Source organism: Danio aesculapii, chromosome 14 (genome assembly GCF_903798145.1).
Source record: "Danio aesculapii chromosome 14, fDanAes4.1, whole genome shotgun sequence".
Classification (NCBI taxonomy): domain Eukaryota; kingdom Metazoa; phylum Chordata; class Actinopteri; order Cypriniformes; family Danionidae; genus Danio; species Danio aesculapii.
This window is the reverse complement of record NC_079448.1, coordinates 50,146,563-50,173,081: the sequence shown is the minus strand read 5'-3', so window position 1 is coordinate 50,173,081 and position 26,519 is coordinate 50,146,563. Positions and strand designations below refer to the sequence as shown.

General features: G+C 37.2%; 1 protein-coding gene across 1 annotated transcript in view; it reads left to right on the top strand.

The window, feature by feature from the left end:
• Nucleotides 1-24,171, top strand: part of etfdh (electron transfer flavoprotein dehydrogenase) — a 32,131-nt gene extending 7,960 nt beyond the window's left edge. Inside the window, exons 3-13 of the mRNA XM_056472292.1 lie at nucleotides 1-2; nucleotides 1,310-1,391; nucleotides 1,572-1,690; nucleotides 2,865-2,942; nucleotides 3,218-3,364; nucleotides 6,054-6,194; nucleotides 8,777-8,920; nucleotides 11,836-12,004; nucleotides 15,664-15,846; nucleotides 17,409-17,630; nucleotides 23,586-24,171. The exon at nucleotides 1-2 is cut by the window's left edge and continues 228 nt beyond it. Coding sequence (XP_056328267.1) covers nucleotides 1-2; nucleotides 1,310-1,391; nucleotides 1,572-1,690; nucleotides 2,865-2,942; nucleotides 3,218-3,364; nucleotides 6,054-6,194; nucleotides 8,777-8,920; nucleotides 11,836-12,004; nucleotides 15,664-15,846; nucleotides 17,409-17,630; nucleotides 23,586-23,749 — 1,451 coding nt within the window. The 3' untranslated portion in view covers nucleotides 23,750-24,171. The remainder of the gene's footprint in view (nucleotides 3-1,309; nucleotides 1,392-1,571; nucleotides 1,691-2,864; nucleotides 2,943-3,217; nucleotides 3,365-6,053; nucleotides 6,195-8,776; nucleotides 8,921-11,835; nucleotides 12,005-15,663; nucleotides 15,847-17,408; nucleotides 17,631-23,585) is intronic.
• Nucleotides 24,172-26,519: the final 2,348 nt, after the last annotated feature.

Below are 26,519 nucleotides of genomic sequence, written 5' to 3'. Positions count from 1 at the left end.
GGGTACAAATGCATTCTCTGCTGCCATTTCATTAAAAGGCCCACATTTATGCTATTTTAAAAGTTCATTGTTTTGTTTTGTAAACCTGCAATAGATTTATGTACAGTTAAAGTCAGAATTAGTAGCCCTCCTATGATATTTGTTTTTATTTTTCAAATATTTACCAGATGATGTTTAACAGAGCAAGGAATTTTTCACAGTATTTCCTATAATATTGTATCTTCTGGTGAAAGTCTTATTTGTTTTATTTTGGCCAGAATAAAAGCAGATTTAATAACTGTTTTAAGATAAATATTATTAGCCCCCTTAAGCAATATGTATTTTTTGATTGGCTACAACCGTTGTTACACAATGACTTGCCTAGTTAACCTAATTAACCTAGTTAAGCCTTTAAATGTCACTTTAAGCTGAATAATAATATCTTAAAAATATTAAGTCAAATATTATGTCATCATGGCAAAGATAAAAGAAATCAATAATTAGACATTAGTTATTAAAACTGTATTGTTAAGAAATGTGTTGAAAAATCCTTTCTCCGATAAACAGAAATTGGGGGAAAAATCTAAAAGAATTCAAACTTGACAGAGGGGCTAATAATTCTGACACTTTAATTTTCTCATAATATCCATTGCAGCTTTAGCTCTTTTCTCACAATATCAAAGTCTCTCTAAACTTTACTTTTCTGAGAGCCTGCTCTGTTCTGATTGGTCAGGTGACCCAGTCTATTGTGATTATCACATTAAAGCAAATTGATTATTTAACTTTGATCATTTTTGACATTCACAAGCTGCTAAATTGCATCCTACATTAAAACTAATATACATATAAATATTTGGACACATTAGGAAATATTTGGACATTTTTGGCTCTATAGAACAACACAATGGATTTTAAATGAACCAAACAAGATGTGCTTTAACTGCAGACTGTCAGCCTTAATTTGAGAGTATTTACATCCAAATCCACGTTGGAGGAATTACAAAAATTTGCATATGTGCCTTCCACTTTTAAAGGGACCAAAAGTAATTACAATTGGATTCTTATCTGTGCCATGGCCAAGTGTGTGTTATTCCCTCATTATCCCAATTACAATGAGCAGATAAAAGGTCCAGAGTTCATTTCAAGTGTGCTATTTTCATTTGCAATCTGTTGCTGTCAGTGTCGATGTCCCAATATTTATCGACCTAACTGTATGTAAACAGCAAAATGGGGCACTTAAAAATATTTATATTATCTAATTGACTTTGTCCTCTGTATTTGATGTGCTATTTACGTGAATATTCTGGGCTTCTTGATTCATGTCTAACAGGCACCATTGAACACTCCAGTTACAGAGGACAGGTTTTCCATTTTGACAGAAAAATACCGCATACCCGTACCAATACTACCAGGTAGGTTATTTCCATTGCGTAAGGATGTGTGCACAATGCACACAATAGGACTTAAGTGACTTCAGAAATATATAAAGGTTCTTGCTTTGTCAGAATGTACTGAATGGTTTTATAACCTGCGCAAACCATAAGTGCATTTTATGACTGGGTTATTCACATAATGCAATTTGTGACAAACAGGACTTCCAATGAATAACCATGGAAACTACCTTGTTCGCTTGGGGCATTTTGTACGCTGGCTTGGGGAACAGGCGGAGGAGCTCGGAGTGGAGCTGTATCCAGGCTATGCCGCGGCTGAGGTCAGAATGCCTTGCTTTCCATTTCTAAAAGCATGCTGTGTTTTTTAGAAAATAAATTGCTCCTGGCACTGGGTCAAAATTGCATTGAGAGTGAAAAAATAATCCATTGACAGACACTTGGCACTTTTACATTTCAATATACTGGTTGCACAAAATAAAAGAAAACGTTTACAAACAATAAACTCATTTTATTTCACCTCACACAACAAATTTTTTTACATATAATGCCATTCATAAAGGAAGATACAGTAGTCAACATTTGAAGTGGATCGTCACCATCAAGGTTAATTAATGCATTTACTAACATGAACAAACAATGAACGATACATTTACTACAGTATTTGTTCATGTTAGTTAATGAAAATACAGTTGTTCATTGTTAGTTCATGTTAACTCGGTGCATTAACTAATATATCTAATGCATTAGTAAATGTTCAATTATGATTAATAAATGCTGTACAAGTGTTGTTCATGATTAGTTAATGTTAGTAAATGCATTAACTAATGAACCTTATAGTAAAGTGTTACCCTAAAATAGATATATAAATGTGTGTTCTGAAGGTTCGAATGACGGGAGTGTTAATAATTCATGACAGAAAGAATTCTCACTTTTGAGTGAACTTCAATCACGGATTATTTTACAGCATAATTGACCCAACCCCCCCAAAATTGTCACCGTCCCAGCCCTAATCAAGATTCTTTGGATTCATCTTCAATGCCTCCTCCTTTATCTTAACCCAGACATGCTCAATAATGTTCATGTCTGGTGACTGGGGTGGCCAATCCTAGAGCACCCTGATCTTCTTTGCTTAAAGGAACTTTGATGTGGAGGCTGAAGTATGAGAAGGAGCGCTCTCCTGCTGGAGAATTTGCCCTCTCCTGTGGTTTGTAATGTAATGGGCAGCACAAATGTCTTCACACCTCAGGCTGTTGGTGTTGCCATCCACTCTCGCACGCCCCATACTGAATGTAACCCCAAACCATGATTGAGATGCAGTTCAACATATGATTCATCAGAAAAATCTACCTTCTACCACTTTTCCAAATGATTTACTATAAGTCAAGATATTATTTGTTGCTCTTACAACTGACATCAACAACAAGACTTTTGTCAGGTAGCGTAGATGCGTTTCTTATATTAACATCTTGTTTTGCAAACATGTGATTCACCCAGGTGCTGTTTCATGAAGATGGAAGTGTGAAAGGAATCGCAACCAATGATGTTGGCATTGCTAAAGATGGCTCTCCAAAGGTTTGTCACAACCATTTGGTTTTCTACATCAATATACCTAAATTATGCAGTGAAGTTCTGATGAAACTCTTACCCGGAGTTCACCTTTCAAACACATCTTATGATTATAGCGATTTATATTCATAAGAAAAAAGTTAGATGTTCATGCCAAGGCTAAATGAGTTTCTGAAGTGCACCAAGGGAATAAAAGTAACTCGGTAAAGTGATTCTACTGTGTGTGTAGTATATTTATATGCTATTACCAGCACATTTCTCGCTCTGTTGAACTCCTCCAGGATGTGTTTGAGAGAGGGATGGAGCTCCACGCGAAGGTCACTATGTTTGGTGAAGGCTGCCATGGACATCTGGCCAAACAACTGTACAAACAGTTTAATCTGAGGGAGAAGTGTGAGCCGCAGACCTACGCCATTGGCCTCAAAGAGGTACAAGATAACACTCTTACCTGGGTGATGATTTATTATGATTATACAAATGTTATAATATAATTAGTTCTGGGCCAAAATTAAACGCATCGAAAATAAAAGTTTGTTTTGACATAATGTATGTCTGTGTACTGTGTATATAGACCATTTCAATGTGGTCATGTCATTGGCCCATGAACATTTCCTGCTTGTTATCAAACTAGTTCATAACTGTAACAAGAGGCAATTCAATCATAGCTTAATGTTAAAACATATTTATCATATGTGGCTGTTTGTGGATTCCCGGAAGCTATAGAAATAAAAAAAAAATGTAAAACAGGAAGTACGTTGGGACCATTGTTTTTGTTTACATCCCTCAAAATAGTCTATATAAATGCATTCATTCATATATTTGAGAAAATGTTAATTTATATTTAGAAATAAAATATATATGTTTATGATACTAATTACATATAAATTGAAATATCAATGAAACAAAGTTATATTATTATTATAGTAAACATATATAATACACACACATATGTTATGTCAAAAACTTTGCCCAGCACTTATAACTTAAATAATATAATATAATATAATATAATATAATATAATATAATATAATATAGAAACATTTGTAATATACAGTTACTCTTCTCATGTTCACTTTGAAGTCACTTTTATTCTATAGGCAGCAACATTTATAGTGATATCAGCTAGTTACTTACTTTCCATATCTCTGGTCATTGCTTTAATTTAAAAAAAATGAGAAAACTTTTTTTTTTTATAGAATGTTGTGTATTATTATGATTTAATGCTTATGTACAGTGATTGATTTGTTTTATATGATTTTTTAAAATTGATTTTAGTAGCTTTAAATATGTACAACAGAAATCAAAACCAAAAATACTAAATAATAATGATAATAAATAAAACAATAAAAATAGAAAGAAAAAAAATCCAAGAAATGCATAAAAATATACAAACATATAAGCAAATGCATGTACTTACACATACAATAAAAGGGTACATCATATAACAACCATAGTATATCAATCGCAGGTAATACAAGTTATACAGAGAAAAGAATTGTATCGGCTTTCTTCAGGAAACCTAGAAAGGGATCCCAAATTTTGAAACACTTTTCAGGTTTCCCGTGACTATATAAGTACATTTTTCTAAAGCCAAACATTGAGACAATTCCTGCAACCACTGTCCAAAATGTGGGCTTTCTGTATTTTTCCAAAAACGAGCTGTTATAAGTTTTGCATGTAATAAACAGACAGTTAACAGTTTCTTATCTGAACTAATAAAAGTGCTTGTATTAGGAAAAATATTTAGAATACACAGTTTTGGACATTTGGGTATATCCTGTGTTAATACCATGGATAAAAAGTTTAGAATTTTCTCCTAAAAATGTTCAACCAAAGGGCACTTCCATAAACAATGATATAGCGTTTCTACCTCTTTATTGCATTTTATGCATTGATCAGAAATGTTTGGATTCAATTTGCGAAGTAATTCTGGAGTTATGTACAGTCTCATATTCCATTTATAAAGCAGAAGTTTAAATCGTATATTAATTGTCTGGGTTTGTGCCTTCAGACAGATACTCTGCCACTCCTCTTCTGTGATGCTCTCTCTCATATCTTGACACCATGCCAAATGTTTATTTTCTGCACTTTCCTTGCAATTAGTAGAAATTTTATATGATTTCTTATTTAGGTCCAGTAAGGGTAAGATCTTTTCTGTTGACCTTCTGAAGCACATAAACGTAACATTTTTGAGTTCATACCGTTTTTTAAAAATCATTTATTTATCAGAATTTTGTGTGATTTACATAGTTTCTGTGGTAAATGGGGATTTTTGTGTGTTTATTTGTTCATGGGGGATTTAAAAGGGGAGATTAATGTTTTAAAAATTGTGGTGTAATTAAGTTTTTTGTTTTTTAATAAATAAAATTAGATAGGCAAGACAGAAAAGACCCCAAGTCCATGCTGCAGTTAGTGTTGTTTTTAAAAATGTAATGTATATTAATGTAACAATAACTGATAAATTATTATGTAATATTTTTGTGAATTAGACGTATATTTCTGACACTTACATTTAAACTTTAAGGCAAATTGAGTGAAAATAAGTTAGCTTTTTTACAGTGTTTCTATTATGACACATTGTCTAATAAAATATGAAATATGCAAATATCCAAATGCCTGTATGTAAGTTTTTAAATAAATCTAAATAACCTTTCAGATGAATCTCTTCAACTAGGATTCTGCTTTGAGCTAAATTGTCAAAATAAAATTTGGACACATGACACTTTAAAATAAATGAATAAATATTATTAAGAATGATATTAAAATTCATGTATGCAAACTTACTACCAAGTTAGCATTTTTTTTTCATTATAGTAATGTATTTGCAGATTTATCATCATGCATATGCAAAACTAATTGCACATTTCTTAAAATCAAACCCTTTGATTTGTCATAATTGAACTTATTTATTTTTATTATTATTTGTATCTTCATACTATATACTTCATAATATATCTTCATATATTTGCGTGTTGTTTATTTATGTACTTATCAATAGTATTATAATTTTTTTGCAATTATTTACTTATTATAATTATTTTATTAATTATGAATATGTGTATGGGGCATAAATGGGCAAAATGCAATTAAAAAGAAAACTCTTTGATTTGTTTCAGCTCTGGGTTATTGATGAGAAGAAGTGGCGTCCGGGACGAGCGGAGCACTCAGTCGGCTGGCCTCTGAACAGGAACACATACGGAGGCACTTTCCTCTACCACCTCAATGAAGGAGAACCACTGGTGGCCCTGGGCTTTGTCGTAAGTCATCTTGATCCTCAACCTTCTGGGTCAAACGCACACATTTAATCTTGAAAAGATTCCTCTTTGAAGCCTTAATCATAAAGCTGAATGTTCTGGATTGATGTCTTTGTCAGGATGCTTTGATCTGTATGGATATTATTGACCTCCATTCATCATGTTCTTTCATAAGCTAAAATGCGAGTGTGAAAAGGCTTTGAACTCTGACGTTGTTGCGGCTCAGGGTCTGTCATGAGGACATTTTCTCATCCCCTCTGAAAATTTAGCATATCAAAATGACATTTTCTTTTTAAAGTCACTTTTTAAAGAGGCATTTCGTAGAGTGCTGGTGATTCATAGAAAATAGCCTCCATTCTAGACGTCTTGAGTTTGGCAGTGATGACGGGTTATTATCCAATGTCGTCACGTCTCTTGATGTACTCGTGTTGATTTGTCACAGTCGTTTGGAGGTACGTTGCAGTGTTTCATTGATAGAACTACATCCAATTGCATGATTGGTTTTAATTGTTTGTACTTTTGAGTACATTTGACTCACTTGCTGAGCTGATAGAAAAGGCAAAACTGGCTGAAGATGTGTGTCTGTCGTTCAAAAGTTTGGGGGTACGATTTCTGATAATTATTTTTTTAATTATTCACAAAATTCCCCTATTATCCCTAGTTTATCCTTTTAAATTAAACACAAAATGCTAAAATAGTTTGGACAATTGGTTGTTTTTGATTTAAATTTAGCCTCTAAAAACTAAATTTAAACTAAAGCCTAAAAATAAACTAAATTTTACATGTGGATTGCTGTAGCAAACGAATTAATGAACAATAATAACAAAGTGCAGTCAAAAAACTTATATCCAGATACACATGCTGTGCCCCATATGGTCTAAAACCTGACAGGTGAGCAAATCTAAGCTTGTTTTTAATAAAACAAATATAAATATGCATATAATAAATAATACTGCTAATAATAATAACATTATACAAAAGCAAATTGTTATGAATAAATTGAAAAAGCCCCCTGAGATGAAGAAGGCATGAAAGTTGTGTTTTTATATTTATGTAGGCTAGAAAATAATGTTTTGTAATATTTTAATCCTTTATATTTATATCGTATATATATCCTATATATATCCTTAATATTTTAATTCTTTTTCATGTGTAAAGATATTTGCGTATTGCTGTACATCCTGTGTGTATTAAGCAGTGTGTAAGCGAGGGGCACAACTAACATGCTCTGCGCTGTACTTTAGACTGGCTTTGTTCTGGTCTATAGAACAGACTATTATAGTTTCTCAAAATAACAACGCGCCAGCAATGCGCCTTAACACGCCTCCCTTTTTAGATCAGAACGTCTATGGGCGCACATATAAGCGCAAATGCATTTGCTATTTAAACAGCGTGCTGTAAAACGTCAAAACGACTCTTGCGCCAAGCTGAAACTACCAAACAACAGTTGCATCGCACCTTGTGCCGCATTGTGCCGAGTGTATGATAGGGCCCTAAGTGTGTGTAGAAATACTTTCGTTCAAATGTTGGGGGTATGATTTTTATTCAGTCGTTTTAAAGAAATTAATTTATCCCATTAACTGTCGCCTTCACTTTTTGAACATAGACATGAAAATGACAACTTAAACGGATGCCAATCTTCAACGTTTCGGTGCATACATTTAAGCTTGGTCTCAGATGTCAGATTGCAGCTGAAGTAAAAAAAACAGTTCAAACAGTTACAACAAATGTTATGTACCTTTACGTTTAATAAAATTAAAAAAACAAACAATAATTGCATATTTTAATATATTACATAAAACCTGTATTTTATAAAACCTGTTTTATACGGTGGCCGGGAAGTGCAAAACAACATTACAAAGTGTGAAACACTTTCACGAAGTTCGAGCCAAATTTACATTTTGGAAAGCATTTTTACCCATCATAAGACACAATTACATTGGGAAAGCGGTTTTACCAACGACGAAACAAAATTACATTTTAGAAAAAAAATTAACAAGACACAAAACAATTTTACTAGTCCCCAAACAAATTTACAACTACAGATTCTTTATGGAAAGGGAATGTACCACACACTGGAAGTGACGCGGAGGTTTTAAACAGTCGCGCATCATGACAGCTGTTAGAGCAAGTGATTATCCTCTCATTCGGTATTCACCTGCTTTCTATTGCTCACACGAATGCAATTATTTTTGTCAGTCGTGTTGCTTCTCAATTCTAAGATCACCTTTGCATGCATATTGGAGCATCCTTATTGTCGAACCCTGCTTTTAAGAATTATGGTCCGGATAAATTATTTTCAACCAGCCAAAGTGGCTAGTGGGAGTGTCTGTCTTACCCGCACCGCATTTGGCGGGTGTTAATGTCAAGCCCTGATGTATATAAATAAAACAGTATAGAGAATTGATAAAAGAGTGTTAGTATTAGAATTTTTAAATAGAAAAGTACTGAATAGAAAATAGATTAGAAAGTGTTTGTGATTTATTTATATTTTAATTTTAAATTTTATAAATTAATAAAAGGCAACCATGACCGATGCTGTTATTGTACCGGGTTAAACTGTGAATATGTCGATGTCTCCTCAGGTAGGTTTGGACTACACTAATCCCTACATGAGTCCTTTCAGGGAGTTCCAGCGCTGGAAGCATCACCCCTCAGTAATGTCCACCCTGGAGGGAGGAAACAGGATTGCATATGGAGCCAGAGCCCTAAATGAAGGAGGCTTCCAGGTAGGATTATGACGGTATCAAATATTCTAGTTGTGATTAATTGCTATAGCATTCATCATGGTGTATGGTATTACCATGATACTGACCTAAGCTGCAAAAACAGGTACAATAGCCAAAAAAAACTTAGTGTACTGCTTTATTGTGTATGAATGTCCAGAATAAACACATTTTTCATTTCAACCAATTAAATTGCAAAAGGGCAGCACAGTGGCTTAGTGGTTAGCACTGTCACCTCACAGCAAGAAGGTCGCTGGTTCAAGTCCCGGCTGGGTCAGTTGGCACTTCTGTGTGGAGTTTGCATGTTCCCCCCGTGTTAGCATGGGTTTCTTCCGGGTGCTCCGGTTTCTCCAAAGTCCAACCGTATGCGATATAGATGAATTGAATAAACTAAATTAGTGTATGAGTGAAACAGTGTATGGATGTTTCCGAGTACTGGGTTTGCGGCTGGAAGGGCATCCGCTGAGTAAAACATATGCTGTCGTAATTGGAGGTTTATTTCGCTGAGGCGATCCCTGATAAATAAAGGATCAAGCCGAAGGAAAATTAATAAATTGTAAAAGGATGGTAAAATACAGTAGGTAACACTTAACTACTGTAACTACAATAAAGTCTCGTTAGTAAATTTTAGTTAATGGCTTAAAATAAACAGTGCTAAATAGCCATAGTATTGTTACTGTTACAAACAATACTGAATTGTATTACTTATTAACTTCATTTAATTAAACAATCATGATTTATTATGCAGCAGTTATGCATACAGTAACATCAGTTAATATTAATTAATGCTTTTGTTGTTGTCATTACATTGACAATTTAAATTAACTGATGTTAACAAATAGAACAATATATGTATGAAAATAAATTGCAACCATTATCAACATGACAATCTGAATATTATTAACGTCTGCGTTAACGTGAGACTCTTATCACGCAATAAAAAACATATCGCAGTTAATCTATTTTCAAAGTTGGGTTGGGAGCTGGGTCTATTCTACGCAAGCTATGATGACTTTCACCTTGATATTTTAGTGCGGATGTATACCTGACTGGTGAGCCGTCTGACAAAAAAGTGCCCTTCTGAATCATATTAGCAGGATGCCTGACTTTAACTGCAGTTCGGCAGTTTCACTTTAACTCATGAACATTTCATTTATGCCCCTGTGACAAACTGGGGTGTAAGATGCAAATAAGGAGTAAGGACTGGTTAGAATGTTACGGAATTTAATAACGTAGGCCAAATGGAAAGAAAAACTTCCGCATTTCGTGATGTGTGTGTGTGTGTGTGTGTGCGCGCGCGGTCCTGTACTGAGAGCCGCGTGTGTGGATCTTGTCGGAAAATATGGTGAAAAGTCCAACATAACATGTAATAGTTTGATTGCGGTGTTTACTTCAATAATGCCACTAATATATTAAATTCAATTCACCTTTATTTGTATAGTGCTTTTACAATGTAGATTGTGTCAAAGCAGCTTCACATAGAAGATTATAGTAAATTGAAACAGTGTCAGTTCAGTTTTCAGTGTTTAAGTTCAGTTCAGTTGAGCTCAGTTCAGTGTGGTTTAAAAATCACTACTGAGAGTCCAAATACTGAAGAACAAATCCAATGATGCGCAGCTCCACCGATCCCAAACCATGCAAGCTAGAGGCTACAGCGGAGAGGGAAAAAAAACTTCACTAATTGGCGAAAGTGAAGAAGAAAACCTCAAGAGAAACCAGGCTCAGTTGGGCACGACCATTTTAATTTCTCCGCTGGCCAAACGTCTTGTGCAGAGCTGCAGTCTCAGCGGTGGAGTCTGGAAGCTGGCCTCAGCGAAGACTCGTCTGTCTCTGGAGCGTCACAGGAATCAGTCTCATGTTCTCCACTCCTCCATGACCACCACAGTAGCTGCTCAGGATACAACCTGGTCCAGGATATGGAAACCTTGGGATCATCTCGTCGCTGGTCTTGGATCGAATCAGTGACTCTGCATAGTCTGAGGGCCTCGGGAAGAGTATCTGCAGGTGGAAATGGAGAATACAGAAAATAATTAGCGTAGCTGCTGGTCATAGTGTGTATAAACAAGATGCAGAAACCTGTGTGGAAACCTGCTAAGTGATGCAATGAGTGAATGCTTTACTAAACAGATAGGTCTTTAATCTAGTTTTGAATTGGGAGAGTGTTTCTGAGCCTCGGACGTTATCAGGAAGGCTATTCCAGAGTTTAGGGGCCAATATGTATATAATATATGCATACTCCACGTCTTAATTCTATTTCTGTTTATATGAGTTATGACTTAAGTCGGATCAAGGTCATCAAAAATCACTGTTTGAAGCTTATGTAGGCCTACAGTTCAAAATTCATGATTAACTGAATAAACAGTGAGTAAACACAAGTACAACTTATTGAACATAATTTATTTTCATCACCAATTATCATAGTAGAACAGTTTCTCAAGCAGTTTTTGATGCATTTTGGAAACAGGAGATGAGCCACCTGGCTTGAGGAACCCATTCTCAAAGACTTAAAGATTATTTAGGTAGCACACATATTCTGAATGCCTTCGGCAAAATTCAAATGAGCCATTCTAATCTAGATTAACCTAGATTAATTCCAAGATTAATCTACATTAAAAAAAATGTATGCCCAACTATAATTAAAAGGCATTCAAAGTTTAAATTATAAAAGTTTTTAAATAATAATTAATTATTCATTGTGTTTTGAAAACTTTTTCCAGAAGAAAAAAATAGTATAGGAAATACTGTGAAAAATTCCTTGCTCTGTTAAACATAATTTGGGAAATATTTGAAAAAGAAAAACTAAAAATCTAATAATTAAGACTTCAACTGTATGTAGGCATATGTCTACTTCAAGGCATAATATTCTTCTTTTTTTCTGTCTCCTTTAACTCCTCACATCCATAATCTCCCCCCTCCAGTCAATCCCTCAGCTGACGTTTCCAGGCGGCATGTTGATCGGCTGCAGTCCCGGCTTCATGAACGTGCCCAAGATCAAAGGCACACACACGGCCATGAAGAGCGGCATGCTGGCGGCCGAGACTGCCTTCAGCCAAATCACTGATGAGAATCTGCAGTCGCAAACCACAGGTACCCGACCCACACTTCTATGCAGATTAGCTGAGGTGTAACTCACAGGATATTAAACATGGTCTTGGGACATTGAGGAGGAGATACTGTTAAAGAGCTTACAACTTCTAGGCTGAACCAGAATATTTCTGAACAGCTATTGGAGTTACATTAGCCGCGTTTCCACTATCGCGGCTAAAGCGAGCGAGCCAGGGCGAGCCAAGGCCAGTCGCGTTTCCACTATCACTTCCGGGGCGTAATCGGGCCAAAGCGGGGCTTCCTTGGGGCCAGCGTCCGGCCTTTTTCGGCCCGCCGAATACCTTGGGCCAAGGAGGGCCAACTGGGGCTTCGGGGCGGGGTTACGTACAAAGGCGGAGTTTTCCTGTCAGGTAAAGAGGAGACAAGATGCTTTCTTCCCTTACATTTGTTTTGCTATCGCGCTTGATCAATTTATTAAGAAAAATCTGTGTTCGAAGTAAATGCCGCCGAACTCGAATGTTCTTATCCAGGGATCGCTTTCTGGCCTTACACCAACAGACCACAAACAGTAAAAAAGCAATCGCTTCGGTGTTCTCCATCTTCCAGCTCTCGTAGTGATGCCAGGTTGTGTTTGTGGTTATAATTTGAGTTATTTTGTTTTTTTGTGAAGTGGGCCAGTTGTGTGACGGGTTGTGTGACGTTTGATTCGGGGGACGTTCTGGGGGCGGTGTTTGCGTGACGCGCTGCGAGCAACTAGCCCGACAGTGGAAACGCGACATGATTTCGGCCTCGTTTCTCAACCTCCCGGGCTATTGGCCCGGTCTGGCCCGATTAAAGCCCTGGCTCGAACTGGCCCGATAGTGGAAATGCGGCTATTTATATAGTTGATTTCATCCTATCGACTAGCATAATTGATTTATTTTTATAGATGTGCTGCTTTGGCAAATAAGCATTACACTATTAGTATAATTCTCTTTCTTTGCAGAACATAATCAGTCAGCTGACTGTTGAGTTCATAATCAATGTGTTTATGAATTACACTGACAGTGAGTGTTTTGGGATTAATCAAATTACATTAGATCTGCTCTCTGTGAATACACTGGGTGGAAATGTGCAGGTTATATATTAATTTTCCTTAGGCTTAGTCTCAGATTTATCAGGGGTCACCACAGCGGAATAAACCACCAACTATTCCATCATATGTTTTACGCAGTGGATTCTAGCTGCAACCCAGTACTGGGAAACACCCATACACACTTGCATTCTCACACACACACACCCATACATTACAGCCAACACGAGGAGAACATTTAAACTCCACACAGAAATGCCAACGGGTCTAGCCGGCACTCAAATCAGCAGCCTTCTTGCTGTGAGGCGCAGTGGTGGAAAGAGTACTGAAAAATCATACTCTAGTAAAAGTATCATTACTTGCCTAAAAATGTAGTGCAAGTAGAGGAAAAGTATCTGTTGTAAATATTACTCCAAGTATGAGTAAAAAGTAGACCTTCAAAAGTACTCCGGAGTAGTGGGTAGTGAGTATTACGCTGTAAAAAGCTGATGCATTTACATGTAATTTGTGGATGTGTGTAAACGTAACATTCTGTAGTGCCCAGCAGGCACACAGCGTCATAAGACGTTAATATTAGGTTAGATTTAGGTTGTGATGTCAGGTGACCAAAATTCAAGTCTAGCCAGTGTCTAAGGACAACATTATTTTGATGTCCGATAACGACGTTGATATTTGGTTGATTTTGGAAAGTGTATTTGTTGGAAAGTGACCAAAATCCAACGTTGAGCCAACATTTTAAACAACGTCATATTGACGTCAAATACTGACATTTATTCGTCAGGTATGGCAACCAAAATCCAACATCTGATAGACGTCATAGTGGTAAATGTCCACACAGCGTCATGCTGTAACATCATTAGATGTTGATATTTGGTTGATTTTAGGTTGGACATTGACGTAGGCCTGACATTGGGTACCGATGTCAACCCAATTTTCATTTCCAAACAGAATGCAATGTCTCATCAGTGACATGCATCTAAAGAGTCTCTCGGTCAAAGCGTGTAAAGATTTTGGACATCTTGGACACTTAATGCTTCCAAACAGTTTGCGGCAATTATAAATCGCCCATGTCTTGAGGTTGTTCATTAAGATGCGTTTTTTTCTTTCTATGTGCGATTTGATTGGACAGGAATCACAGGAATGATTTCTCTAATCCCCATAGACAAGAAAAAATAAAGTAGTGACTGCAGGTTGTAGGCATGGGACGATAACCGTCTTCAAGGTATACCGCGGTTTGGAAAAGTCAAGGTTTTAAAACCGTCAAAATTTTCTGTAATACCGTTCTTAAGGTATGTGTAAGACTTTTTTTTTTTTTTAAATTTACGAGCAATTCCAGTGTTATGGATGTGACATTTGCAGTAAAGTCTCAAAACATAAATTCATAGAGAAAGATATACGTTAACATTATATTGAAACACCTGTTTGTATTTTCCAAAACAACTAAACACACAGATATGGGATCAGACAAATATCAATCTGTAAACATGTTTTATATTTTAAATGAGGAAAAACAACATGCGTTATGGATGTGACCAAAAAGTATGTGAGTTTACAGTACAAGGCATACTTTTGTAGGAATTCTGTGAATTAAACTGCACAACCCAAAAGAAATAATGCTAATCAAAAGGAGTTGGCTCTCTTTAGAACAAAAACAGTTGATTTTTATGTTATTTGCCATTTTTTGCATTTGTGTGGAAAAAGCTCTGTTATGGGTGCGACATATGAAATTGGCTCTTGTGTGATTTTGGTAAATCTAATAGTAGTAACAGTAATTTGAAAACATCAACAGAGGCATTTTTGAGTATTTTTAAGCACTGTAGAATGCTTGCTTGCACAAAAAACGCAGAGACGGTTTCGCGATTTTGGCTAAAATTTTATTTTGTTCATGGCAAGGTTGACATTTGCATGGAATTGCTCTTTTTTTTTTTTTTTTACAAAAAAATAGGACAACAGTATCTCCGGCAGAAGAAATATCCCAAGATGCCATTTTAAATTGTAAAGAAGTCTGTGTTTTTGAAACAAATGAAGACAGCAGAAGTCAATGATTCATCTGAATTTCTATAGCCTGATGTGTTTACTGCTCCAATATATCATAAATCTTTCAAAAAATAGAATATATTGTTTTAAAAGAGGGAAAAAAGTTTTAGTTTTTTACGCAGACATTTAAAACGAATGTACTTTAGAGCAGTGAGCACAATACCGTGATATTTTTATCCAAGGTTATCATACCGTCAAAATCTTATACCGGCCCATGCCTAGCAGGTTGAAGGAAAGTAGTGGAGTAAATTTACCAATACTGCACTAAAAATGTACTCAAGGGAAAGTAAAAGTACACATTTTAAAAATACTTGGTAAATTACAATTCCTGAGAAAAACTACTCAATTACAGTAGTTTGAGTATTTGTAATTTGTTACTTTACACCACTGCTGAGGCAACAGTGCTAACCACTGAGCCACCATGTACAGATTAATGGAATCTAAAAAATAAAACAACCTCTTTCCTATGTTCCTATGTTAACAACATTTTCTGCATTGTCGGATGCATCTGAGATCCGATTATAGAATTTAAACATGGAAAAAGTCTGATTTTCACATCTGCTTTAATGATTTAATTTTGTATCTCTGTTAGGGCTCTATATTCCTGAATATGAGGAAGCTTTGAAAAAGTCCTGGGTTTGGAAGGAGTTGCATTCAGTGAGAAACATCAGACCATCTTTCCATACGTACTTCGGCCTCTACGGTGGGATGGTCTACACTGGGATCTTCTACTGGATTTTAAGAGGAAAAGAGCCATGGACTTTAAAGCATAGCGGTAAGACTTTTATTATGAAGATAGGTTTTCCATTAAATCTGGTCACTGCTTCAGTTTTACTTGCCATATTCTCTCGAATATAGGTATTATTTTTGTTATTAAAAACATGCTGTCACATATTCCAAAGAGATTTTTTTTATGCAAGTAAGGTCAAGGAAGCAAAATATTCGCAGTGATGTATATGTGCATTGGTGTCGAATGAGACTCGCTATTGTTTGTTAAGTTTCACACACACTGCTTGTTTCCTCTCAATGCAAAGTCAGATGTGACTTACTATTATGCCTTTAGTATAAACTCTTTCATTTTTAATGTATTTTCAAAACTTCATGCTTTCCGATACATGCATTCTTCAATGGCGGAGCGCAATTATAAAATTGATCCCACCATGGCTACATTACAGCTTCTCATTCAAAACATTCAGTCTTGTTTTTTTTAATAGCGGGTGATAATCGTACCAAAACGTATTAAAAGGTAAGTGAATTATAACAGCGAAAACTTTTCTGTAACCGTAGTAGTGCTGTGCGGTATTTGTTTAACCCTTTAGGGTTACGTGCTGACTGACTGACTGACTGACAGATGCGTGAGGCCAGCAAACACGACGTATAGCCGTTTCACTTTACTTCAGAACGCATTAATACCGCTCTGTAGGTCTATTGGAGGCGTTCATAAATATTCCAAAAGAAAATCTAATAAATGTTGGAGACATACTCGTTACATAAACGCACTAAATCGCACTTCAGCAGCGTTTATTTGAGAGCGCTCAAGAAGATCTGCGCTTGAGCAGCGTATATTTGAGGGAGGGTGCAAGATGTTTTGTGCACGAGCAGAGGAAAACGGCGCGCAAGCAAAGAGATTTGCATGCTTGGAGGCTATTACATAAATGCGATCTCAATTTGTAATGCACTCACAACATGTCATTGAAATAACGCCACAGGTAGTTGGAAGGTCTGTGTAAAAAATGCCTGCAGCTGGAAAAAAACCTAGAGGAAACACTGAAGTTACAAAAATATTTGTATTATAAATTAAAACTGACCCTTTTAGGCTTTGATCCTAATTGTGCCATTTTGGTGACTGCCACTTTAAATTTAAATGAGATTGTTGTGTTTTCAAAAAAAGGTGGAGCTACAAAAACTTACTATGTGTCTATGCAAAGCAGCAGATTCAAAAACAATACTAACGTCCTATGCTAATGAGGGGAGTCACTAGTGGGCGGGGCTTTCCCCCTCTGATGACTTGTACAAAGAGAGAATGTCAATCAAAGTGTTTCTGCAGACTGTTTTTATCAAGTGTGATTATAACAAATAAAATTTATACATTTTTCCCTTTTATAAGCTGGTTATATTCACACACTGTTGCCACACAACTGTGTTTAAACCACTTATTAAAGTGATTTTTGCATAATAGTTCCCTAAAATTTGTGTGGTAAATTTTAAGCATTTTCAAAAAGCAGAGAAAAATGAGATTTCAAATATATCCAGAGTAGTAAAGATTGGATTATCTGTCCTCTGTCTTCATTCATCTGTATTTTATTTCTAATGATAAACAAATTATTGTGCTTTTAGGCTCTGACTATACTCAGCTAAAGCCGGCGAAGGACTGTTCTCCCATCGACTACCCCAAACCTGACGGGAAGATCAGCTTCGATTTGTTGTCGTCTGTGGCTTTGAGCGGGACAAATCATGAACACGACCAGCCGGCCCATCTGACGCTCAAAGACGACAGTGTTCCTGTGGGCAAAAACCTTGCCATTTACGACGGTCCTGAGCAGAGGTTCTGTCCCGCTGGTATGTATTAATGCACTTTCAGCACCTGTTGATTTTTGACAATGGAGACTTTTGTTTGCACAAGATTGACATGCTCAAGTGGGTCAAGCGAACCAGCTGTGCCTGCAGGTCATAGTGGAAAACATTTATGTGCTTTACACACATGGCCTCAAAGTCATAATCAATGTGGAAAAATCTGAACTTTCTTTGAGCCTTTATTGTTTTCTCACTGGCATGCCCTACACTTGAAAACTAAGTGATAGATTCCTTCAAATTAATTTTCTTTTTCATATTATGCAATAAAACAATTATGAACAACAATAATAACAGGGTGTCTACCGGGTCTTAAAAATGTCTTCAATTTCTGAAACAAAATTTTAGGTCTTAAACTTGCTGAAACGTGCCTCTTATTTATCAGAGATTGCTACAGCTGCATGAACTAGTTTGCTTCTTTTGACACATTACTGAAATACTATGTGGCTAAGAAATAACTAAATTAGATTTTGTTTTAATAGAACAATTACTAGTCTTTTCCACTGGACATTAGAAAAATCCTTGGCATTTAATTAATGAATTTATTTATAATGACCTTAAAATGTCTTAAATTTGAATTGGTGAAACCAGCTGAAACCCTGAATAATATTAATTATAATAATCAAGGAATTTTGTTGCCATACCACAATGGTATTACACAGCGCTTTTACCTTTCTAAAGGACCACGAAACCCCCCTGTTTCAGCAGGGTGTTTTCACATCTCTAGTTTGGAAAAAGTCAGGAAAGTGGATGTGTTCAGCTCTGTTTAGATGGGAGTGTTGGAGGAGGGAAAGGGAGAAGGTGCATAAAAATGGGAGTTTCGGTTTGGGCACACATCGATTTTTTACAGAGGCAAAACAAACACACAGACGCAGGGGAGAAAGACATTGACTGTTTGCATGGACATCAGTTATCGAATTTGAGCAAAAATTCTACATGGCGGTAATAGTTTAATTGCTGTGTGTACTTTGCCATCTGAATAAACAAACAAAGACCACTGATCGCTCACTTACCAAATCTGTAGATAATCAACACCAACGGGATCCGCGTCTTTATTAAAAGGAGACGATCTGCAAATTGGGATTTCACCATTTCCATATGCGAAAAGCTCTCGGGTAAAAAGTGTTTCTTAATTTACACGTGAGTCCAGCTGCGCTCTCATAGTGGGAAATGAAAACAAAACCTTTGTTGCAGCACATTTATAAACGCAACACTGACGACTTGTGTCTCCAAACAATTCTTGATCTTCCACTTTTTTTGGTAACACAATGTGGTGTCTCTCTGCCGCCTGAACGCTGTAAAAGATAAAGTCTTCGAAGTTGCACCACATACACAAAAGAGCGCACTGATTGGTTTGAACCAAGTCTTTCTCATGAATTAATGCTGCACATTCAGAGGGGAGTTGTCAAAGACGAAAGTGAAGAGTGGGGTGTGGAATGGCTGGCCTAATACCTAATAGTTATTCTGGGGGCCTCAAAACAGCATGAGCCCTTAGAATCCTTCTAACTTTACCCCCCTTAGCAGTGCCTATGGCTCCAGTTACAGCCATGGGGTACATCAACAAAGTTCCTTGATTATCACACCAGAATGAGAGAGTAGTACCCAGCCAAATCAGCCTAGACAACAGCAACTTTTAATTCTCTGTCGTTCTTATTTTTAAAGATGGTAATGGTGTACAGTAGTCAACATTTGAAGTGGCTCAAAAGTTTATTAAAGTTGTCCTAAAGCTATTGAACAACACCCATTCCTGTCTTTGGACAATTTTGAAAAGCTTTTTTTGATCCACTTCAAATGTCGACTACTGTAATCCGGTTAGCATAATTAATGATCTATGCTAACCTAACAAAGAGTTAACCAGAGAGATACAGTACAAGCTGCGTGGAGCGATTACAAGTTACAACACACAATTAAACGCATATTTTGCAAGGTAGAGAAAATGAGGCAGCAACCATTTTAATCATACTTGCAGCTTGTGATCTGGAGGAAGAAGAAACTGGTCCTTATATGAACGGTGTACTGACAGTCAAGGTCTGACAAAGTTCCATACATTAATATCTGGTCTGGCGCCTCATACATGGCAATGTTTCTTATCGATGTCAATGCAAAACGGTTAAAGATTTTAAATCAATAAGATTCATATAAATGAATCAACTCTTATTTTTTTTAAGAATTATTAGTTTTAAACACCATGCACTTTCAGATATAAACCTCTGCTAGATGTTTTCATTCACTTCGAGCTGTGTCACACACTACATGGATGGTGATTTTCATAATAACCCATAATAGGGGCTCTTTAATGGATTCAACAATGGTTCAAGGTGTCGTATGTATGTTTTTGACGTTTCTACAGCATAAAAATACCATAATATGCAGATATTTAAGAAACATGCTAAGTAAACGTTCTTGTTTATCTGAAAAACAATGCTGAAGTCAGATATTCTGCTTTTGAAAATGTGCTGGAACATCTGTCTTTGGTTCTTTTAACCCACCCAATGTCAGTTTAACCAATATTTCATATTTCAGCACCCCGCGTTGACTTGTTGGAAAACAGCATATTTCATTCATTCAGTCAGGAAGGCTCCCAAAGCATGCGTTCGCAACCGAAATGCGACCTCCAGTGGACCGTAGCAGACTCCGAAATGAGACGCAGATTCAGAGTTCCACATGAGGTTATTAATTGGGTTGGGCAATGTCGACCAATTTGGCATCGTACGATGTCTAATGTGAAACATCACGATGGACAATGGCATCATTGACATAGGCAGTGGTGAATTAATTATGAATATTTATTTCATTCATAACGAATTCATTATTTGTAGCCTACCGTTTCAACTACCTGACCCACATGGTCTTTGTTTTACCCAAAACCAAATCATAAATAAATAAAGATAGATAAGTTACACACAAATTACCACTTGTCAATCAGTTTTTCAATGGGACTCTGGCATGAATAAGCAGAGTGATCTCTGTCGTTATAATGCATCGACAAACTTGGTCGGTAAAAAATGTGCCCGACAAACAGTATCTGAGGTTTTTACTAAAATGACTAAGTACAAGCGTGAAAGCGAAAGATTGAAGCAGTGTACTGACGCTGTGACATGTTACCTGATAGATTCAAAAGACAGAAGAGTCGTTACATAGAGACAAGATTAATTAAATATCACGTTTAACAACTATAGTGAGATGTGATCCTGCGGTACATCCTTGATAAACTGTCCGATGTGCACTGATCTCTGGGGTTTTGTGCTCAAAGCACCTGCAGACTGCTGGAGCTCAGACATGTGCATACGCTGCAGTGCATGACATTGTGTGTGTGTGTGTGTGTGTGTGTGTGTGTGTGTGTGTGCGTGTGCGTGTGCGTGTGTGTGTGTGTGTGTGAGGTCCCATGATGTGCATTTTCAGCAGTATAGTGTGAGGGTTTTTCAGAAATGCTAGATGAAACGCCAGTGTAGACGTGGATCGTTTTCATTCTAAAATGCCTTGTTAAAACTAAGACGTGTTAGTGTAAATGCGGCCTAAGTGTATTTTTCGAGAGCGGGTTTGCAATGAGGGCAGGGCGGAGGATCATGATTCCGGCTCAGCATCGTGATGTCTATCGGCCATCGGCAAAGGACAATAGCATCGTCTATCGGCCCAACTCAAGTTATTAATTAACAAATAATATCAATATTACGAATGTAAACATTAGGTGAGCAGGTTACATTGTAACCCCGTGTCCTAACAACACGCTATGTGACGGGATTTGCTGTGATAAGCAATTTGGCTGTTTGAACCAGACGAAACACGACAGAAAGTTAAATACAGCCATTCAGAAGCACAGAATATGCACTCACGAAATAGTAAGGTTTATAATCTGATTAATACATATTAAACCTCTTTAACATTATTAAATGTACATGCTGAATCACTGATATGTGTTGGTTTTGAGTCAGTTTCACAGTCACACCATTCCAAATGGTTTATTTCATTTTGAAGATCAGAGGCAGTGTTTCCTTTAGGATTTTTTCCAGCTGTGGCGGCAGGCCTTTTTTACACAGATCTACTACCTGTGGCGTTATTTCAATGACAAATATCGTGAGTGCAGTATTAGAAGTCGAGATAGCCTACGAGCATGCGGATCTCTTTGCTTGCGCGCCGATTTTTTTTCTGCTCGTGCACAAAACTTCTTGCACACCCCCTCAAATATAAGCCGCTTTAAGAGCGCGCAGATCTTCTTGTGCGCTCTCAAATAAACACTGCTGAGGTGCGATTTAGTGCGTTTATGTAACGAGTATGTCTCCAGTATTTATAAGATTTGCTAGGAATATTTATGAATGCCTCCGGTATTAATGCGTCCTGAAGTAAAGTAAAATGGCTATACGTCGTGTTTGCTGGCCTCACGCACCTGTCACAGTCAGTCAGTCAGCACGTAACCTTAAAGGGTTAAACAAATAACGCACAGCACTACTACGGTTACAGAAAAGTTTGCGCTGTTATAATTCACTTACCTTTTAATACGTTTTGGTGCGATTATCACCCAAGGTTTCCGCTACATTCATTCTTCCATGACGGGGCGCCACGTCAAAGTTGATCCCGCCACGGCCACATTACAGCTTCTCATTCAAAACTTTTGTTTTTTTATAGCGGGTGATAATCGCACCAAAACGTATTAAAAGGTAAGTGAATTATAACAGCGCAAACTTTTCTGTAACCGTAGTAGTGCTGTGCTCTGTTTGTTTAACTCTTAAATGGCTCGTTTCCACTGACTGGTACGGTACGGTTCGGTTTGGTTCGGGTCACCTTTATCAGGCTTGCGTTTCCACTAACAAGGGTACCCTTTTGGTGGGCGTGGTGTATGACAGAAAGTTTCAGTCGACGTCATTCTAGCTCGAGGAAATGTCTACAATAAAGCTGTACGGGTCACTTACATATCATATGAGAAGCTCTTCTCACTAAACAGATGCTTTATACACATAAATACTTCTGTATAAATGTTTATTACAAATTTTTCAATGAACATGAGTTGATTATAACTGCAGATCAATGACAGTGCGAAACAGACTACTGTAACGTCTGTAATTATATTAAATAACTAAATAAATGAACATATATAAACACATACAGCCCCATACAGTCTCCGATATGTTATCAACTACAGAAGAACTACACACAGCAGACATTTCGTCAGTATTTAGGTTCAAAACAACACAAAATATACCCTACAGTCAGTGAAAACCTCTCATCTGTGTCTGTAATCTTCAGCAGCACATGTAGCCTCTGTTAGAGAGTAATTCCGTCATTCCCGGTTCATATTAGTCCAAAATGTGAAGATAATAAGTTAGTTATACATGGCGTTTTGTTCATGTTTGCTGAGAAATAATGTGCTCCTTTTTTCCTGCTTCTCCTTTGTTTTTTCACGCTTCACTCTCGCGTTTGTCAGTGTCTAACAGGATCAGGTTTCAAAAGCACATCAACAATCAAGCGCAGGTTATTATCATCAGCTCAACAAGTTTGTTTTTTTTTCAGATATAATGTTAGACGCGCGCGAGTGCTAGCAAGAATGTGAGGTGACCATGTGAGGTGAACCATCTGCTGCTGCTTTCAGTATATGGCAATAAATGTAATGTAAAATTACATTCACATTATTAAAACTCACATTATTAGCATTTAACACTGAATAAAGCACACGAGGTGTACCTGAGGTGATCGTTGTCATTTTATTCTGTTGTTCAGCGGCAAGAAATAAAATCCGTTTCTAAAATATAAATTTCAGGTGTTGGTTAGAACAAAAACTCTATCCTTCTATTGCGTGCCGTTGCTTTTATTTAGAACATGACTTAAATCAGCCTTTAGGCTCGATAGTCGGGCACACTTCTTACATACTCCATCTTTAAGCTCAAACTAGAGGAGTGCCAAAAGAAGTGGACTGTTCCTTTAACACACACTGTTTCTCCTGTCTCACAGGTGTGTACGAGTTTGTTCCTCTAGAGACGGGTGATGGCATGAGATTACAGATCAACGCTCAGAACTGCGTTCACTGCAAGACCTGTGACATCAAAGACCCGAGCCAGAACATCAACTGGGTGGTGCCCGAGGGCAGCGGAGGACCAGCATACAACGGCATGTGATTTCAGTATTAACACAGCGTTTTTATTACCGTCACTGGGGCACAACACACAGCTTCACAATCACTTTGCAAAACTTTCAGGGCTAAAGCTTTTAAAGACTTCAGAGAGTCGCTCTGATGTGCCTAAAGGAACAGAATGTCCTGGTATCCTCTCTGATGCGAGCTTCAAGTGTAATTACGTAAAGTGGCTTTGCTTTTTTTCAGGTTTGAGTTCAATGATTTGAAAGCATTTTATATATTTAAATATATATATAACGTCTGTCTAAGGAATGTGTCATAGAACAGATAACAGATAATGTTGGGTTGACAACCAGTGGACGTTTTAGCTCACCATGACGTGGTTAACTGTGAACTGACAGTTTTGTAAATAATGTTGTCAACGTTGGTTTCTGTAACTGGTAGAAAATAAATTAATTGTCTTAATCTGTTGGTTTGTTTTCTGTAGAGGTGCACTGTTTTTTTCATGGTCAGTTCTTTTATAGAATTTTATCGAATAGAAAAATTGATGTTTTTCATTGAGCACATTTATTAGCCCCTTATGCTGAGTTCAGAGTGCTTGATTTTCAAAGTAGTCGTGTCACAGATGTTTTCACACTGCATGACTATCTGGGCTAGCGTTCTGTCACTGCTGTGTTTACACTGCAAGATGGATCTGCTACAGGGGGTTTCACACTGCATGACTTTACAATTGGAGGAATCAACGACAACTTTGACTTGGTCCACGAACTACGTCTCACAACCAAACACACGCGTGTGACATAAAAACGACGCAATGTCACGTAGTATATATTTTGTTAATAACTACATAATGAGAAAGGAGCCTTTAGTAGGGTAGAATCTCTACTTCTTTTGCTCACCTGGCTTTGAAGGGAATTAGCATTTTCTCTCAAACTTTTTTTTCTTGTTCGACCCAGTTATTGCTCAGATGCCACGTCATACAGACACGGGTGCTCCTGCCAAATTTACACTAGTTTTTCCTCCATTTATTGGGTCCAAAAAGACAGGAAACAAGCGATTTTACCTTCTCCGCCAACCTCCCGCTGGCCTGCAGATACCCACACTAGTGGATGCTGCTCTCTCATTGGCTGTAGGTAATCGCCGATGTTTTTTTCAATCAGAACACTTCACGCGGCATGATTTTGAATCGCCGACAGCTCCAGATATTTAACATGCTGGCCAGGTGCTGGCGACTCATCTGTGATTCTCTCAGATGGCGTCTTTCATAGTTCACACTGTGTGATTGTTACTCACATGAACAAGCACTGATTTGCCTGTGATTTCAGGCATTTGTCTGCGATTTCTTAAAACCTATTGGTGAGTCAAAATCTGGGCTAAAATGTACTCTGCATTACTGTAATCAATAATGTTGCTCCTATTCTACATTTGATTCTCTGGTATTTGTTTGGTAAGAAGTTATGAAATTTGGTACACAGGTAGACGACAGCCTGATCATTAACCACACCAAATCTGGAGTTTCTAACTTAATTTCTTTAGCGCCACCAACTGTCCAAATTTGCAGTTTATATTTTGAATTTTACATGTTAAATAAAATAAACAACAAATTAATTTTCTAACTCCCTCTAGACCATTAGCCTTCATAAAAACCAAGCCATATCATTTTCAGGCAGCACTGATAAAATGTTATGGAATTCAAGTTGACTTGTTTTGGTGTTCACTAATGATTGGCTAACTAATTTGATGTAGCGATCAACACATTTGGACATGAGCCTTTATCTTCAGAACACTGTGGCATATTCAGTCTGAACTTCATTCATTCATTTTTCTTCGGCTTAGTCCCTTTATTCATCTGGGGTCACCGAAGCAGAATGAACCGCTAACTTATCCAGCATGTTTTACACAGTGGATGCCCTTCCAGCTGAAACCCAGTACTGGGAAACACTATGGCCAATTTAGTTTATTCAATTCACCTATAGTGCATGTGTTTGGACTGTGGGGAAAAACCGGAGGAAACCCACGCCAACATGGGGGAACATGCAAATTCCACACAGAAATGCCAACTGACCCAGCCAGGAGTCGAACCAACAACCTTCTTGCTGTGAGTGCTAACCCCTGAGCCATCATGCCACCCAGTCCAATCGTTGTATGTCTTATGGTAATCTATACTTGAGGTTTTCAGAACAGCTTCATTCCACTGTCCCCTAGTGGTCAGGAGATGGGGGAAAACTGCCTTTTTTTACATAAAGCATATATGTGTATTTTATAAAAGCAATATCACACGAATATCAGTGCGATATGGCTGTATATCAGCACTGGTGGGAGGAGTGCCTTTGCGTCCCACCAGTGCTGATATACAGCAATATCGCACTGCTACACGTGTAATATTGCGTTTATACAACAGTTCGACGGCACAATCGTGTATATAAAAGAGAAGATCAAACGGAGAGTCTAAAAACCCTTTTGTATGAGGAACTACTTTCTTCCGCCATTTATTCACATCTGCAGCTGACGTCAGAACAGCAGAAGCAGTTACTGATTCACCAACGTCCCTTTAGAGCTAGTGTTTGAATGATTCTCTAGCGCAATGTATAAAGTGATGACAAAACAGCTGATTTTGCTGACATTTTAAGATTATAAGGCTGAACTTGACATGAAATGCCCTCCGTCTACAGAGATATCTTCTTACAGTGTTACAGTCTACAGTATTTCTCTGTTGCTATCGGGATACCACAATAATTATCCCCGAAAAAAGCAGCACAATCCCTACCAGACTGCTGTTTGCGATAATGAGGGGGTGTTCGGGGGTGAGGTCT